The 17,294-nt window shown below is 45.8% G+C and overlaps 1 protein-coding gene across 2 annotated transcripts in view; it reads left to right on the forward strand.

The window, feature by feature from the left end:
- Positions 1-13,569, forward strand: part of arhgap35a (Rho GTPase activating protein 35a) — a 103,572-nt gene extending 90,003 nt beyond the window's left edge. For both annotated transcript variants that reach the window (XM_045724377.2, XM_014213449.3), the window contains exons 5-7: positions 1,891-2,022; positions 9,097-9,202; positions 9,445-13,569. In XM_045724377.2, the coding sequence (XP_045580333.1) occupies positions 1,891-2,022; positions 9,097-9,202; positions 9,445-9,898 (692 nt within the window). In that variant the 3' untranslated portion in view covers positions 9,899-13,569. The remainder of the gene's footprint in view (positions 1-1,890; positions 2,023-9,096; positions 9,203-9,444) is intronic.
- The last annotated feature ends 3,725 nt before the right edge of the window (positions 13,570-17,294 follow it).

Here is a 17,294-nt window from a genome sequence, read left to right on the forward strand (position 1 = left end):
AGTGTAATTATTGTAGAGTCGTCAGACCCCGTGCCACCTGTGGTCAGTGCCTATGTGCACATACTGACCTATGCGCGCACACACACACACACACACACACACACACACACTCACCAATACACAGAAACACACTCACATACCTAGGCACAAACAGGCCATGGAGGTGCAGTGTTAGTGTGTTGTATCTGTCCAGAAGCCTGTTGTCTAATGGATTCGCCTAATTAACCTGGGAGCATCTGTATCATGGATATGCAGGAAGGAGAGGCCTTCCTCACATCGTAGCGTAGCGTGTGTGTGTGTGTGTGTGTGTGTGTGTGGGCTGTTAATTTCCTCCCAGATTGGTTTGGTTAATGAAGCATGCTCGCGCGCGCGTGTGTGTGGGAGAGAAATCAGTGAGGCTGAATCCGGCTGAGGTAATCAGAAGCGAAGTCCTGTGTCCAGTCGAACAGGACCCTAGACCAAGGTGACAATACAATTACACATGAAATTACAGCACCGGTAGACCATAGCACCCAATCAGCTGTCACCTAGCCACCCCTTACAGCAAAGGTAACCCATGGTGATGGAGCCACACAGCCAGTTCAGATACAACAGCCGAGACCAGACTAGTTTTAGAACTTCTCATGTCGGCTGCTGGAGTTTCCAAAGTTCAACATGTCAAATCTTAGCTAAAGACTTGGGATGAGACGGATTTGTTTAGCCAATTAGAGAGCAGTGCCCTGACGTTCTGTGTTTAGCCAAGCAAACCGCTGTTAGCTATTTTGCTGCCGTGATATTTATCTGACAAGTCCGTGTGCCCTGTTTCTGGTGCATGTATTTCATGATACTTGTTCACTACAACACCGTGCTATAACAAGTGGCAACTTTGTATCAAAGTTGTATCGAGTCATTGTGAAGATTCCCTGTTACCGTGGAAACAGTCAACTACCCATCTCGTCTTCTTGATCTGAATGCCCTGTCTTTAGTGAGCTATTCTTCCACACATAATTCTAAAACTGGCTAGTTCTGTCTCGTCTCTCCTTATGTCGGCTGTTTTTATCTAAACCGGGCTTCAGGAGCACTGAGATCTGGAGCTCACTCTGAGGCCTGGTCTGAGAACAGGTCTGAATCGGAAGCACTAGGCATTACTGGGTGAGAACTGACTAGGGACCAGTGTTATCACTGAAGCTGCTCTGTTATGTACACAACAGGTCCTATTTTCCTTCTCTCTTTTTTCTGTCTCTTTCATCCTTCCTCGCTATCCCCTCTCCCACACCATTGCCATCTGTCTAACTCTTCCATAATCAATCCCCTACTTTCTATTCCTCCCCGCCTCTCTTCCTCCACATTTGTCATAGATAGGAGAGAGTAATCAGAGAAGGGTTTTTAACAGTGTATATATTCTTATCCTTTTCTCCCCTCCTTCACCCCTTCCTTCTCTCACACTTTTTCTCTGTGTTTTGAACAACAAGCCCGTGGCAGCAGGACAGGCGTCGCCTGTGATTACTCTTGGTTTATAGTTTTAATCAACAGTTGTGCTTCTGGTGCTGCTGACCTCGTTCCCATTCTCTCCCATGTGGTCCCTTATACTGACCTGCCACACTGAATAAAAGAGACTCACCGAGGAGCTGGGGCCAATTGGGTGTAGTTCCTTCTAACGGGATAAGCGGTGTTCTCTAAGATATACGGAACTTGTATTGTGTGCTGGTGTTGTGGTTTGTTTAGTCAGGTATTTTAGTCTATCACCAGGTGGGGTGATACTATAGCAGTAAAACAAATGAGTTTAAGGCAGACCTTTTGTGTGTGTGTTTCATATTGTTGTCTCTTGTAGATCATGTCCTAAATCAGGTGTCTCTTCCATGTCTTATTCTAATGAACCTCTCTCTCTCCTGCTCTCTGTCTCCCTGCTAGACCATAACCTGGACCTGGTGGAGAAGGACTTCACTATCAACACGGTGGCCGGGGCCATGAAGGCCTTCTTCTCCGAGCTGCCAGAACCCCTGGTGCCCTACAGCCATCAGATCGAACTGGTGGAGGCCTTCAGTAAGACATGGGTCTGGGGAGAGGGGACAGAGGGGGCTGGGTAGAGTGGGGTGGAGAAAAGGGAGCTGGGGAGAGGGGGGGGGGGGGGTGCGGGAAAAGAGGGCTGGGGGGGGGGGGGGGCTGGGCTGCGGAGAGGGGTAGAGAAGGGGGGGCTGGGGAGAGGCTTGGGGAGTGCTGGGGCTGGGGAGAGAATGTATTAGGGTTGTCCTTGCTCTATGAAGAAACCAGTGGCGGTCGGTGCTGTTTAAGATGAGGGAGGACACTTTTTCTTATTTTTCTTTTTTCTTTATGATCATGGCCTTATTTCTATTACAGCATATTGGATGACTCATTCATATTCCATTCACCCAGCTTAATGTAACATCGTTAGGTTTAAGCCACTACATGATACTCAAATTTTCCCTATACCCATCATGAGGTTGCTACAAACTATGAATGAAAGTTTACAACGTAGGTGCACAGGTCAAGAGAAATGTGACTAATCAAGGTGACAGACACATTCAATACCGCCTTGCGCTCTCTTGCCTGCATCTAGCTGATCTAGAGTGTAAACATTAGTCCAACAGTTGCAAACGAGAGTTTCTATTGGACATAAGCAGGTATGTTTATCCAAGTTTCGTTCCGTTTGCTTCCGTTTAAGATTGTTTTTTGTTTTTTTTAAACTGAATTGGCGGAATGAATACACCCCTGATCACACGCAAAAACAATTCACTTTCATAGCAGCCACATACAAACAGCATGATCCTTCTGATCGTTGTATAATTCCTTCTCGCATCTACCTGCTCTCCTCCTCTCACCTTTTCCTTTCGCTTGTGGACTTCAGTGTACAACACATCAGTTTTCTGTGACCAGACAAAAAAAACGTTCCAAGCCAAACCTTCATGTCATAACCGCTAACCGCTCCACACAGCCTATATTGTCACCATATTAACATCATGGTCAACATGGCTACTAGAACTAACGCGTTAGTAAACCCGTTACAATCATGCAGTACAGTCAACAGCAAGCAGTTTATCAGTTTCACCGGTGGGCCCTTGTTCCCATAAATTAATAAAACAAAAGCTTACCTTACTTGGAAGGGTTCCAGTGTTGGATATCTAGCTAGCTAACAGCATCCCTCTCTGTTTGAGCCGGGTGTTTGAATAGGCTAAACTAGCTAGCTGCATTTACTAGCAAAGAAAGTGGGGAAAAAAAGACAACTAAAAAGCTCTCTTGCTTCTCCTTCATTTTTGAAGAAATTACTTTAACTGTTCAACTATTGTCTTTCTGTCTCTGAGTCAACTACTCACCACATTTTATGCACTGCAGTGCTAGCTAGCTGTAGCTTATGCTTTCAGTACTAGATTCATTCTCTGATCCTTTGATTGGGTGGTCAACATGTCAGTGCATGCTGCAAGAGCTCTGATAGGTTGGAGGTCGTCCTCCGGAAGTTGTCATAATTACTGTATAAATCTATGGAAGGGGGTAAGAGACATGAGCCTCCTAGGTTTCGTGTTGAAGTCAGTGCACCCTTCCAAGATGGCGCAGCAGTAAGATGTTTGTTTTCGTCCCATGTAAATATTGTCTTTTTTGTATACATTTCATTATATTTCAATCTCTTTTTTTCCATTTTTGAATTAAATATACCTTCCTGCAACCCGCCTCACACAATGTGGTCCGTATCTGCTATTTTTTTAGACCTTATAACTGGAACTTCCATCAGAAGCTAGCCAGCTACTTAGCTACTAGCTATTTAGTCATTGTTAGCCACTGCTAGCGGTCTTTACCTTTAGCTTCTCCACCAGTCGCTTTAGCCCGGAAAACACCTGCCAGTCTGCACAGAGCGATATCAGCCCTGAGCATATCGGACTTATTTTTTTCCACACTACATCACCGGATTCCTGTCGCAAGCTCTGGACCAATACACCAGATCTTCGCAGCTAGTTAGCTGCTACCGAGTGTCTACTGTGGCTAACTCCCTTGTCCAGAAGCATGCACCAGTTAGCCTCGAGCTAGCCTCGAACTAGGCCCATCTCCCGTCTAGCAAACGAAGTACACCAACTACAATACCTTTCTTGGCAGTTGACCTGGACCCTTTGTCAACACAGAGCCCCGCCGATCCATCACGACTGGTCTGCTGTCGTAATTCGGCCGATGTGCTCTCAACCGGCCTCTGCGTCGTGGATGTTGGTGATGAACCAACTGCTAGGCCTGGCCCACTAGCTTCCTGAACGCTGTGTCTACCGCTCGCCTAACGTAGTAATCGACTACCAAATGGCTCCCTGTTTCATCTATTGCTGCACATTGGACCCTATGATCGCTCGGCTACACAGCTGATGCCTGCTGGACAACATGGTACTTCATTTTGTTATCTGTCGGCCCCAGCCTCAAACTCTTGCCCTGTGTGTAGCTAACTGATCCTCTCTGCTCATTCTGCCCATTTACCCGTTGTTGTTGTCCTAGCTGTTTACCCATTGTCTCACCCGTTGTTGTCTTAGCTCTCCCAATCAACAACTGTGATTGCTTTATGCCTTTCTCTACTGTCAATATGCCTTGTATACTGTTGTTTAGGGCAGCTCTCATTGTTTTATTTTACTGTGGAGCCCCTAGTCCTGCTCAACATGCCTCAGGTAGCCCCCTTGTCCCGCCCCCTTGTCCCACCCCCACACATACGGAGACTGCACCTAGCTTAACTGGCGCCTCCAGAGATGCAACCTCTCTTATCGTCACTCAATGCCTAGGTTTACCCCCACTGTTCTCGTACCCTACCATACCCTTGTCTGTACACTATGCCCTGACTCTATCCTACCACGCCCAGAAATCTGCACCTTTTATTCTCTGTTCACAAAGCACTATACGACAAGTTCTTATAGCCTTTAGCCATACCCTCATCCAGCTCCTCCTCTGTTCCTCTGGTAATGTAGCGGTTAACCCAGGCCCTGTGTGTCCCCAGGCGCTCTCATTTGTTGACTTCTGCAACCATAAAAGCCTTGGTTTCATGCATGTTAACATCAGAAGCCTCCTCCCTAAATTTGCTTTATTCTCTGCTTTAGCACACTCCGCCAACCCTGATGTCCTAGCTCTGTTTGAATCCAGGTTTAGTTCGAGCTTCTATTTTTAAAGATCCACCAAAAATTCTGAAATTTCCATCCCCAATTACAACATTTTCCGTCAAGACAGAACTGCTAAAGGGGGCGGAATTGCAATCTACTGTAGAGAGAGCCTGCAGAGTTCTGTCATACTATCCAGGTCTATGCCCAAACAGTTCGGGCTTCTACTTTTAAAGATCCATCTCTCCAGAAATAAGTCCCTCACTGTTGCCGCTTGTTATAGACCCCCCTCAGCTCCCAGCTGTGCCCTGGACACCATATGTGAATTGATTGCTCCCCATCTATCGTCAGAGTTCGTACTGCTAGGTGACCTAAATTGGGATATGCTTAACACCCCGCCCGTCCTACATTCTAAGATAGATGCCCTCAATCTCACACAAATTATCAAGGAACTTACCAGGTACAACCCCAAATCCGTAAACATGGGCACCCTCATAGATATCATCCTGACCAACTTGCCCTCTAAATACACCTCTGCCGTCTTCAACCAGGATCTCAGCGATCACTGCCTCATTGCCTGCGTCCGTTATGTGTCCGCGGTCAAACGACCTCCCCTCATCACTGTCAAACACTCTCAAAAACACTACTGCGAGCAGGCCTTTCTAATCGACCTGGCCCGGGTATCCTGGAAGGATATTGACCTCATCCCATCAGTAGAGGATGCCTGGTTGTTCTTTTAAAAGTGCTTTCCTCACCATCTTAAATAAGCATGCCCCTTTCAAAAAATGTGGAACAGATATAGCCCTTGGTTCACTCCAGACTTGACTGCCCTTGACCAGCACAAAAACACCCTGTGGCGTACTGCACTAGCTTCGAATAGTCACCGCGATATGCAACTTTTCAGGGAAGTCAGGAACTAATACAAACAGTCAGTTTGAAAAAGCTAACCATAGCTCTCCTAACAGAAATTTGCATCCTGCAGTACTAATTCCAAAAAGTTTTGGGACACTAAAGTATATGGAGAATAAGAGTACCTCCTCCCAGCTGCCCACTGCACTGAGACTAGGAAACACTGTCACCACTGATAAATCCACAATAATCGAGAATTTCAATAAGCATTTCTCTACGGCTGGCCATGCTTTCCACCTGGCTGCCCCAACCCCGGCCAACAGCTCTGCACCCCCTTCAGCAACTGCCCCCCCCCCCCCCCCCCCCCCCCCCCCGCTTCTCCTTCACCCAAATCCAGACAGCTGCTGTTCTGAAAGAGCTGCAAAACCTGGATCCCTACAAATCAGCTGGGCTAGACAATCTGGACCCTCTCTTCCTAAAATTATCCGCCGCCTTTGTTGCAACCCCTATTACTAGTCTGTTCAACATCTTTCGTATCGTCTGAGATTCCTAAAGATTGGAAAGTGGCTGCGGTCATCCACCTCTTCAAAGGGGGAGACATTCTAGACCCAAACTGTTACAGACCTATATCCATCCTGCTCAGCCTTTTCTAAAGTCTTTGAAAGCCAAGTGAACAAACAGATCACCGACCATTTCGAATCCCACCGTACCTTCTCTGCTATGCAATCTGGTTTCCGAGCTGGTCACAGGTGCACCTCAGCCACGCTTAAGGTCCTAAATGATATCATAACTGCCATTGATAAAAGACAGTACTGTGCAGCCGTCTTCATCGACCTGGCCAAGGCTTTAGACTCTGTCAATCACCGTATTCTTATCGGCAGACTCAACAGCCTTGATTTCTCTAATGACTGGTTCACTAACTGGTTCACTAACTATTTCTCAGATAGAGTTCAGTGTGTCAAATCGGATGGCCTGTTGTCCGGACCTCTGGCAGTCTCTATGGGGGTACCATGGGGTTCAATTCTCGGGCCGACTCTCTTCTCTGTATATATCAATTATGTCGCTCTTGCTGCGGGAGAATTCTTTGATCCACCTCTACGCTGACGACACCATTCTGTATACCTCTGGCCCTTCTTTGGACACTGTGTTAACATCCAAACGAGCTTGAACTCCATACAACACTCCTTCCGTGGCCTCCAACTACTTTTAAATGCTAGTAAAACTAAATGCATGCTCTTCAACCGATAGCTGCCCGCACCCACCTGCCCGACTAGCATCACTACTCTGGACGGTTCTGACTTAGAATATGTGGACAACTATAAATACCTAGGTGTCTGGTTAGACTGTAAACTCTCCTTCCAGACTCACATTAAGCATCTCCAATCCAAAGTTAAATCTAGAATCAGCTTCCTATTTCGGAAAAAAGTCTCCTTCACTTATGCTGCCAAACATACCTTCGTAAAACTGACTATCCTACCGATCCTTGACTTCGGCGAAGTAATTTACAAAATAGCCTCCAACACTCTACTCAGCAAATTGGATGCAGTCTATCACAGTGCCATCCGTTTTGTCACCAAAGCCCCAAATACTACCCACCACTGTGACCTGTATGCTCTCGTTGGCTGGTCCTTGCTACATATTCGTCGCCAAACCCACTGGCTCCAAGTCTTTATAAGTCTTTGCTAGGTAAAGCTCCACCTTATCTCAGCTCACTGGTCACCATAGCAACACCCATCCCTAGCACTCGCTCCAACAGGTATATTTCACTGGTCATCCCCAAAGCCAACACCTACATTGGCCGCCTTTCCTTCCAGTTCTCTGCTGCCAGTGACTGGAACAAATTGCAAAAATCACTGAAGTTGGAGACTTGTATCTCCCTCACTAACTTTAAGCGTCAGCTGTCAGAGCAGTTTACCGATCGCTGCAGCTGTACACAGCCCATCTGTAAATATCCCATCCAACCAACTGCCTACCTCATCCCCATATTTGTTTTGTTTTTCTGCTATTTTACACACCAGTATTTCTACTTGCACATCCTCATCTGCACAAATATCACTCCAGTGTGAATTGCTAAATTGTTATTACTTTGCCACTATTGACCTATTTATTGCCTTACCTCCTTACTTCATTTGCACACACTGCATACAGATTTTTCTATTGTGTTATTGACTGTACGTGTGTTTATCACATGTGTAACTCTGTTGTTTTTGTCACACTGCTTTGCTTTATCTTGGCCAGGTCGCAGTTGTAAATGAGAACTTGTTCTCAACTGGCCTACCTGGTTAAATAAAGGTGAAAAACAAAATAAACAAGAGGACGGAAGCTAGCTGTCCTCCAGCTACACCATGGTGCTACCCTACAGAGTTACTGAGGCTACTGTAGACCTTCATTGCAAAACATTGTGTTTTAATCAATTACTTGCTAACGTGAATATAGTTAGTATAGTTTTATGAAATTCAACGAGTATGGTCCTCCCCTTCCTCCTCCAATGGAAGATGCACAAATTTTCTGTGAAGCAAACAAAATTCATACAGAATGTTAGATTATCAAGTACACTTCTTTCCTCTCTGTTCTTTCACTGCCATTGCATTTTGTAATCCGTTGTCGTGGAGACTTAAGGTGTAGCGTCGCGGCCCAGAGATTTACCTCTACTCCGGAGGGCGGTCATCATTCAGCGAGCGGAGTGAGTGTGTGTGCGAGGCCCCTGAGCCGTGACAAAACCCTGATGAAACCCTGCGGCCTGCAGCAGGAGAGAGACTCTACACACACCATTTAAAGAGTAGTTAGAAAAGAAACACTTACAGGATGGATTGCAGAACTCGGCGTATGACCCTGTAGACTGCAGAAGAAGTGAACACATGGTTTGAAAAAGGAGCTGGATAACATGTGAAATGGTGTGTGTGTGTGTGTGTGTGTGTGGCTCCATCTGCCTCGCTCACATGGAGACACAAGACTGGCTGTGTTGGAGTGCTGATATCAGCTTGTCTGACTCACTCCTATCGTTGGGCTCAGCACACCCAGAGGACCTGTGTGTGTGTTCATGTGTGGCTTTAGAACTCTGTGTGTGTGAGATCACTGCTATGCATTGTTGAGTCATCTCTGACTCTCAGCTGTGATTTCAGATTGTCTTCAGTTTGTGTGTGTGCGCTTTCGTTCTTTCCCTCTAACCTCTCCTGTCTCCTTTCGCCCCAATCAGAGATCAACGATCGGGATCAGCGAGTTCACGCCATGAAGGACATCCTGCGCCGCTTCCCCAGGGAGAACTACGACGTCTTCAAATACGTCATCAATCACTTGAACAAGTGAGTGGCTCAGTGACAGGGCTGTGACAGCCATGCTGACCACAGTAACAGTCGTCCACCCCGCAACCTTTGACCTTCCACCCTGCCAGCTACACCCCTGGCTCTATTGAGTCAGCTTTATATGCAGTCAGTTGAGTCATAGCACAAACACTGGAGAGTTTAGATTTCTAGATTGTTACTTTATGATTTCTTGAACAACTTACATTGTTTTCTCTCTCTCTGTCCCTCCCTTCCTTTCTCAGGGTGAGCCAGAATAACCGTTTGAACCTGATGACTAGTGAGAATCTATCCATCTGTTTCTGGCCCACTCTGATGCGGCCTGACTTCACCACCATGGACGCCCTGACGGCCACGCGGACCTACCAGACAATCATCGAGTCCTTCATCCACCAGTGTGCTTTCTTCTTCTACAATCAGCCCCTGTCTGACACCCCTGGCGGGCACGCCTCCCCCACAGCCACCATCTCCTCCCACGGGGGAACCTCGGCCTACTCCTCCTTGGCCTACAACTCTCCCTCCCTCACACCGGCCCCGGCCCCTTACGTCATGCCCGCCACGCCGCCCGTCATCCCCCACTACGGGCCGCCCCATACCCATACCCAGATGTCCCCGCCCCACACCCCCCAGTCCCCCATCCAAGCCCTACTGCCCCCCCTGCACCCCCATCACCCTCCCACGGAGCAACACATGCTGTGAACCAGTGATGGAAGGAAAGAGAGATTTGAGAGGGAGATGGAAAGAGTTTGAGATTCAGAGGTATGAGGGAGCGGTGAGAGAAGAATGTAAGTGAATGAGATTTTGAAAGGGTGGCGAGAAGTATGGAGGAAACGAGAGGAGAGAGAGTTTGAGAGACAGGGAAAGCGAATGAGATGATGAGGGGGTGAGTGAGATGCAGTACATATAGGGGAAAACTGTTGGGAGAGGGGGTTATCCAACCCCCATTTGCGTTTTAAAGATATACACACACACACACACTACACACGGAAGGGGGTGGGAAAGAGAAACTTTTGGGCCACTAGTACATGCGTCTTCCCGTACCACTGTAGTCTCTTGACTCTTCTCCCTCTACCATTTCTTCTGCCCCCTTCTCCACTGCCTTGGAGAGTACCTCCCTCTTTCCCCATCCAACACACACAAACGCCACGTGTCCATGTCCCTCCCCAACCATAAGGGACCTCAGAACTGCTGACCGTAGCCAAGCAGGGTATCTGTGGGGGAAGTGTGGGAGGACATTGAACTATATGGACCTCCTAGCTGGACTCTAAAACCACTCCCCAGCGCCCCACCTTTCTCGCCCCACCACTCCTCACTGCGATGGGGCTGTGGTTTGCCAGCGACTGCCCTGTCCTCCCAGGTTGATCCTGGGTCCAGGTGGAGGGAGGACCTGACCAGTAGCTTCTCTATGTTTATTTGACCACTGTTACCAGGAAATGGACTAGAGGCATGCTTCACCTCTCCCCCATGGACTAGTTTCCACTTCAGTAGACTCATTCCTAAACCTCCGCTTCAGTGTCTGCTACAGCCAGAGATAATTTAAAGAACAAAAGTCTCAACTAACTGGATCTGCAGGGAGGCTGGAGCACGGAACTTTGGGTGCTCTCACACCCTCGGCATCTTGGGAAAGCTCCTTCCATTCCTCTCTCTCTTCTGACACATGCCCCCGAGCCTCCAGGCAATGCTGGAAGACTGTTGTTTTTCTTTTGATTAAAGAGGATATCTTTTACCCCCCCAGTTTCTTCCTGATGTTTAATGTTCCACCTTTCCTCTTTCGTTCCCCCCTATGCTCCCATTTTTTGATTTTCAAACTGTGGATCAGTTTTGGAGTGTTCCGTTGATGACTGACCAATCAGAATGCACTCTCACACAGCAAGTCCCTCCCGTCAGATATCAGTGCTTACTTCTTATTGGCCCATGTGCTTTCTGTGAAGGGTGGGAATAACTGTCAGGGAGATGTAGGAAGGACTGGGATATGGATTGGGATTTTGAAGGGGTGGGATTCAGGGATGCACTTTACGGACTCTAAAAGGCATTTTGGGCTCTTAGACACGGAATGCCAAGAGGAACAACCATAACGATTCCCATAAGGATCCCAGGAGGCATTGGGAAGTGGTGGCAGGGAATTCATACTTCCTCCTGTTACCAATGAAAGGTTTGGAAGCCTGGAGAGACATGGGGGGCATGACCTGTGTGTGTGTGTGTGTGTCTGCGTACATGTGTGCACATGCTTCTAATATGGTAGAGAGCGGGAGAGTCATTAGTGTAGAGCTCTCTGAAGTTTATTGAGATTGAGAGACTGCAGAGCACTTTTGGGATCCTCTTTAGTGCGAAGTGCGCCAACACTTTCTCACCACGTCTAATGCGTTGTGAAGTCGTGTAGCCACCTTACTGAGAACACACCATTGCCATCTGGTGGATAACATAGTTACTGCAGCTATGACCTCACCCACCACTGCATGGGCGGAACACCATTCCCCCCCCCCCCCCCCCCCCGGGTGTAACATTAGATCTTTCTACATTCGTAATCCCTCATATTTACCAATTGAATGTCAAGTCAAATGGGTTTATTGAGCCCAATAGGAATTCTTTGTATATAACGTAAATGGAGAGTCTATACTATGAAAGCCATATAAACTGCATTGAGATTAGCCTGTGGATGAGGATCATATCTGTTGTTGCTAGGCTGCCAGCACTTTGCTACAGATGTATATACTCTCCAGAGTGTGGTGTTGAAGGAGTGTATGACAACATTTCATGTCAGCTGTCCATGATGCACACAGTCCAGTGACTAGTCCAGTGACTAGTCCAGTGTCCAGCTGGGCTCTGCTAGTTGGCGGTATGTGGTGATGTGTAGTCATGTGTTTTTGTACTGAGGCTTGCTCTGGATAGCTGTTCAGATCCATTCCAGCTGACTATGACCGGGAAGGACACGAAGGAAAGGAGATGAGGAAGCTCGTTCAGAGTATTGAAACGCAGCCAGTGGTGTTGATAGTCCCTCAATGCCATCCTGTGTTTATTGGTGTCCCACTTCCTGGTTGGCACCACTTGGTACCCCTGCCCTCTTTTGAAACGGCACCGTTCCCTGGTCCAGAGAGGCGCTCCGGGATGGAGCAGAACAGACCATCTATTCATCTGTGTTGATGACTGCGGAATTCCATGGTTCTGTCTGTGGTTGTCATAGAAACCTGTTTGATCGCTAGAGTGTGTGTGTGTGTGTGTGCGTGCGTGCGTGCGCTCGCACACGTTAGAGTGAATCCAAGGTCATGTAATTTGTTTCATTTTGACCCTGCGCTTTACACACTCATGCCTCTCTCCAGTTCCCATTTGTCTTGAATGACAGGCCTCCCTTCCAATCACTGGAGTTATACCCTGACGCCAACCCAATGGCCTATCATGCACTACCTATATGACGTTTGTCTGTGTTAAGGACTGATGTCATTTGAGCTGTCGTCAGTAGCCAGACATCAGTGTAAACTCGACACTTAAGAAAGACCATGTCGCTTTATAGCGGAGAATGTATTTATCCTCACGGTCATTATCCCACTTAATGTAAACTGGGCCTGACCACAGTTATCCTCTTAGTTACCTATAGGTTTACTTTTCACAGATGGAGAGTGAGTCAGTGAGAGAGGTGAATGGGATCATTATTTGGGAGATGAAGGGGGGGGGGGGGGCAAACTCTGGTACTTTTGAATGCCGGCCAGTGGCATTCCCTGTGTATATCAATGTGTTAATACTGAACAGACTGTGAGGCAGCCAAAGACTGTGCAACAAAAAAAAAGGGTGGGGGAGAGAGGAAGCAAAGCGACAAGTGGAGAAAAAAAAACTATCGTATTAAAAATGTGACTTTGGTTCTGCAATCTTGTGGCTGCGTCGCTTTTCTTTTTCTTTATTCTTTGCAACAATGGTGAGAGACGGTCTGTTAAGTTAAAATGAGAAACAAGCAAACTATATTCAAATGGTTGTTTATTTGTATGTTAGAGGGTCTAACACTTTGCCCTTTAGTCAATGGTGATAGAATTGTTTTTCTTTTTTCTTTTAATAATAAAAAAAACCCAATGTTTTTTGAACAGTTTTGTAAATGGTGAAGAGACCAGCCTGGTATAGTGCATGACATTTTCCCAGGCAAGGGAGGGGGCTCGACCACTCTCAGTATTTAAGACAAGAAGATTAAAAAACAATGAAATAATGGGGGAAAAGTTAACCTGTATAAAAGATAAAATGAAGTAAACTGAAAAAATACGTCAACACAAAAAAATTGCTGTCATTATTTGCTAAGAGTATGGTAATTTGTCTCAATAGGAATGGTGTATACAGCAAGGCCTTACGTGACCTGTATTCTAGTTAATAAATCAATCTTGTAAAACCTGCCTCCTGTCTGTCTGTCTGTCTGTCTGTGCAAAACCCACTGACTCATCTCCTGGCACACCACACACAGCTCTGCATATACATGTAGTATTATCAGTGTGTACTGTGAGAATAGGTGTCAAAGATTAAACTATGGATTCATACATACGGCCATATTTCATTGACTGGAAAATGAATGAAAGGAATTTAATAACTTATTTCCACAGAAATAATCGGCTACTCCTGGAACCAAGTGGAGAAAACTGCCCAATGTTGAGTTCGCTAGAGAGACCGGCGTCGTTAATGGCCTATGCTCCGTGGGGCGACGGGCCTAAGTACTTTTCTACAGTTGACAGGTGTTTCTAATCATTACATTCTAAAAAGACAGAGTTAACTTCTAGTGTAGTCAAGTGACTTTTCCCAACGAAAATTGCCTAGAACATTAGAATAGCTTTACTAGAGTAACGATTTGCTACATTTGACTTAATCTCTTTCAGTGGTGTAAAGTACTTAAGTTGGATCTGTAAAGAAAATGTACTTTTCACTCCATACATTTTCCGTACATTTTGAATGTTTAGCAGGCCAGGAACATGGTCCAATTCACACACTTATCAAGAGAACATTCCTGGTCATCCCTACTGCCTCTGATCTGGCGGGCTCACTAAACACACATGCTTCGTTTGTGTTTGGAGTGTGCCTTTCTAGCCGTAAATTTAAAAAAACGAGAAAATAGTGCTGTCTGGTTTGCTTAATATAAGGAATTTGAAATGATTCATACTTTTTTTTTTACTTAAAAAAAAACTTTTGATACTTAAGTATATTTTAGCAATTACATATAGTTTTTATACTTAAGTGTGTGTGTATGTATATGTGTATATATACTGCTCAAAAAAATAAAGGGAACACTTAAACAACACAATGTAACTCCAAGTCAATCACACTTCTGTGAAATCAAACTGTCCACTTAGGAAGCAACACTGATTGACAAATGTCACATGCTGTTGTGCAAATGGAATAGACAACAGGTGGAAATTATAGGCAATTAGCAAGACACCCCCAATAAAGGAGTGGTTCTGCAGGTGGGGACCTCCGACCTCTTCTCAGTTCCTATGCTTCCTGGCTGATATTTTGGTCACTTTTGAATGCTGGCGGTACTTTCACTCTAGTGGTAGCATGAGACGGAGTCTACAACCCACACAAGTGGCTCAGGTAGTGCAGCTCATCCAGGATGGCACATCAATGCGAGCTGTGGCAAGAAGGTTTGCTGTGTCTGTCAGCGTAGCGGCCAGAGCATGGAGGCGCTACCAGGAGACAGGCCAGTACATCAGGAGACGTGGAGGAGGGCAACAACCCAGCAGCAGGACCGCTACCTCCGCCTTTGTGCAAGGAGGAGCAGGAGAAGCACTGCCAGAGCCCTGCAAAATGACCTCCAGCAGGCCACAAATGTGCATGTGTCTGCTCAAACGGTCAGAAACAGACTCCATGAGGGTGGTATGAGGGCCCGACGTCCACAGGTGGGGGTGTGCTTACAGCCCAACACCGTGCAGGACGTTTGGCATTTGCCAGAGAACACTAAGATTGGCAAATTCGCCACTGGCGCCCTGTGCTCTTCACAGATGAAAGCAGGTTCACACTGAGCACGTGACAGACGTGACAGAGTCTGGAGACGCCGTGGAGAACGTTCTGCTGCCTGCAACATCCTCCAGCATGACCGGTTTGGTGGTGGGTCAGTCATGGTGTGGGGTGGCATTTCTTTGGGGGGCCGCACAGCCCTCCATGTGCTCGCCAGAGGTAGCCTGACTGCCATTAGGTACCGAGATGAGATCCTCAGACCCCTTGTGAGACCATATGCTGGTGCGGTTGGCCCTGGGTTCCTCCTAATGCAAGACAATGCTAGACCTCATGTGGCTGGAGTTTGTCAGCAGTTCCTGCAAGAGGAAGGCATTGATGCTATGGACTGGCCCGCCCGTTCCCCAGACCTGAATCCAATTGAGCACATCTGGGACATCATGTCTCGCTCCATCCACCAACGCCACGTTGCACCACAGACTGTCCAGGAGTTGGCGGATGCTTTAGTCCAGGTCTGGAAGGAGATCTCTCAGGAGACCATCCGCCACCTCATCAGGAGCATGCCCAGGCGTTGTAGGGAGGTCATACAGGCACGTGGAGGCCACACACACTACTGAGCCTCATTTTGACTTGTTTTAAGGACATTACATCAACGTTGGATCAGCCTGTAGTGTGGTTTTCCACTTTAATTTTGAGTGTGACTCCAAATCCAGACCTCCATGGGTTGATAAATTGGATTTCCATTGATTATTTTTGTGTGATTTTGTTGTCAGCACATTCAACTATGTAAAGAAAAATGTATTTCATAAGATTATTTCTTTCATTCAGATCTAGGATGTGTTGTTTAAGTGTTCCCTTTTATTTTTTTGAGCAGTATATATATATATATATATATATATAAAAAACACTGTTAGACTTTTACTCAGGTTGTATTTTACTGGGTGACTTTCACTTTTCCGTTAGTCATTTTCAATTAAGGTATATTTACTTTTACTCCGGTATGTTTTGTATCAAAAAGTAGGTTGGGCCTCTTTGTATGTAAGGAGATAAACAAGAAAATGCTGCTATCTCCAAATAATCTACAAAGCATAAACTTCCTATGTATTTATCATTAATTCAATTTCCAAACGACCTTCCCAGTCTCAGGCTTGGATAACAGTGAAGGCCCCTTCAGTCTCCACAAAGTTGGGTAAAGCTGCTTTTAGGACTATACATGCTTTTCTGTGAGATGTAAGACTTTCTCGAGAATTAACTATGTTTTAACGTCTACTTATATTCCAGGTAACGTGGAACTTATAAAAACATTACCGGCCATTCGATCTGATCATAATCCCATTCTTTGTCAATTTCAAATCTTCCCAATGAACAATTGTGCACTGAGATGGAGGGTTAAAAATACTTTACTACACAACTCTGACTTCATTTTTCAGTTTAGATCTAATTTAAAATTATGTTTTGGAATAAATTACTACTCAGTGGACTCGGCTATAGTATGGTTAGCTGTAAAATGTTTCATAAGAGGAAACTACACATTTTCCCTCTAATTTATAGCAATTAAGACTTCAGAAGATCAGTGAATTTGAAAATCGTTGTAAAATGCTGGAAGATTCTCTTTTAAAACAACTATTCAACAGAGAGAAATTGAGCTAAAAACAAGTAGATTGGAACTTAATGACCTGTTGCGACGTAGAGCAGAATTCATTATGCAGAGGGTGCGACAAAAATACTATTTTCAAGGGAGTAGCCACTTACCACCGCTGCAGCTGAAACAAGATCATCAATACAGCTGATCAGATCTCCTACTAAGGGACTGATATCTAATCCGACAGAAATAAATACAACTTTTAGAGCATGTTGTTCAGATTTATAGAGTTCCTCACAGAGCTTTATTACTTCTGCTTGTCGGTAGTTCTTGGAGGACCTTACGTTGCCCAAACTCAAGACGAAACCGTTTTATTAGAGGAACCTGACACTTTATCTGAACTGAAAGCTGCTTTTAAAAAAATATGAATAAAGATAAAGTGCCTGGTATTGAACTCATTCTCAACTTTTGTTATGAGCTAGGACCAGTTATTCTTCAATCGCTTAACATTGCTATTGAAAAAAGACAATTCTACAGAGACATCAATACAGCTATTATATCCCTAAGAAAGGAAAATACCTCACAAATTGTGCAAAT

The sequence above is a fragment of the Salmo salar genome, chromosome 09 (genome assembly GCF_965601325.2).
Source record: "Salmo salar chromosome 09, fSalSal1, whole genome shotgun sequence".
Classification (NCBI taxonomy): Eukaryota; Metazoa; Chordata; class Actinopteri; order Salmoniformes; family Salmonidae; genus Salmo; species Salmo salar.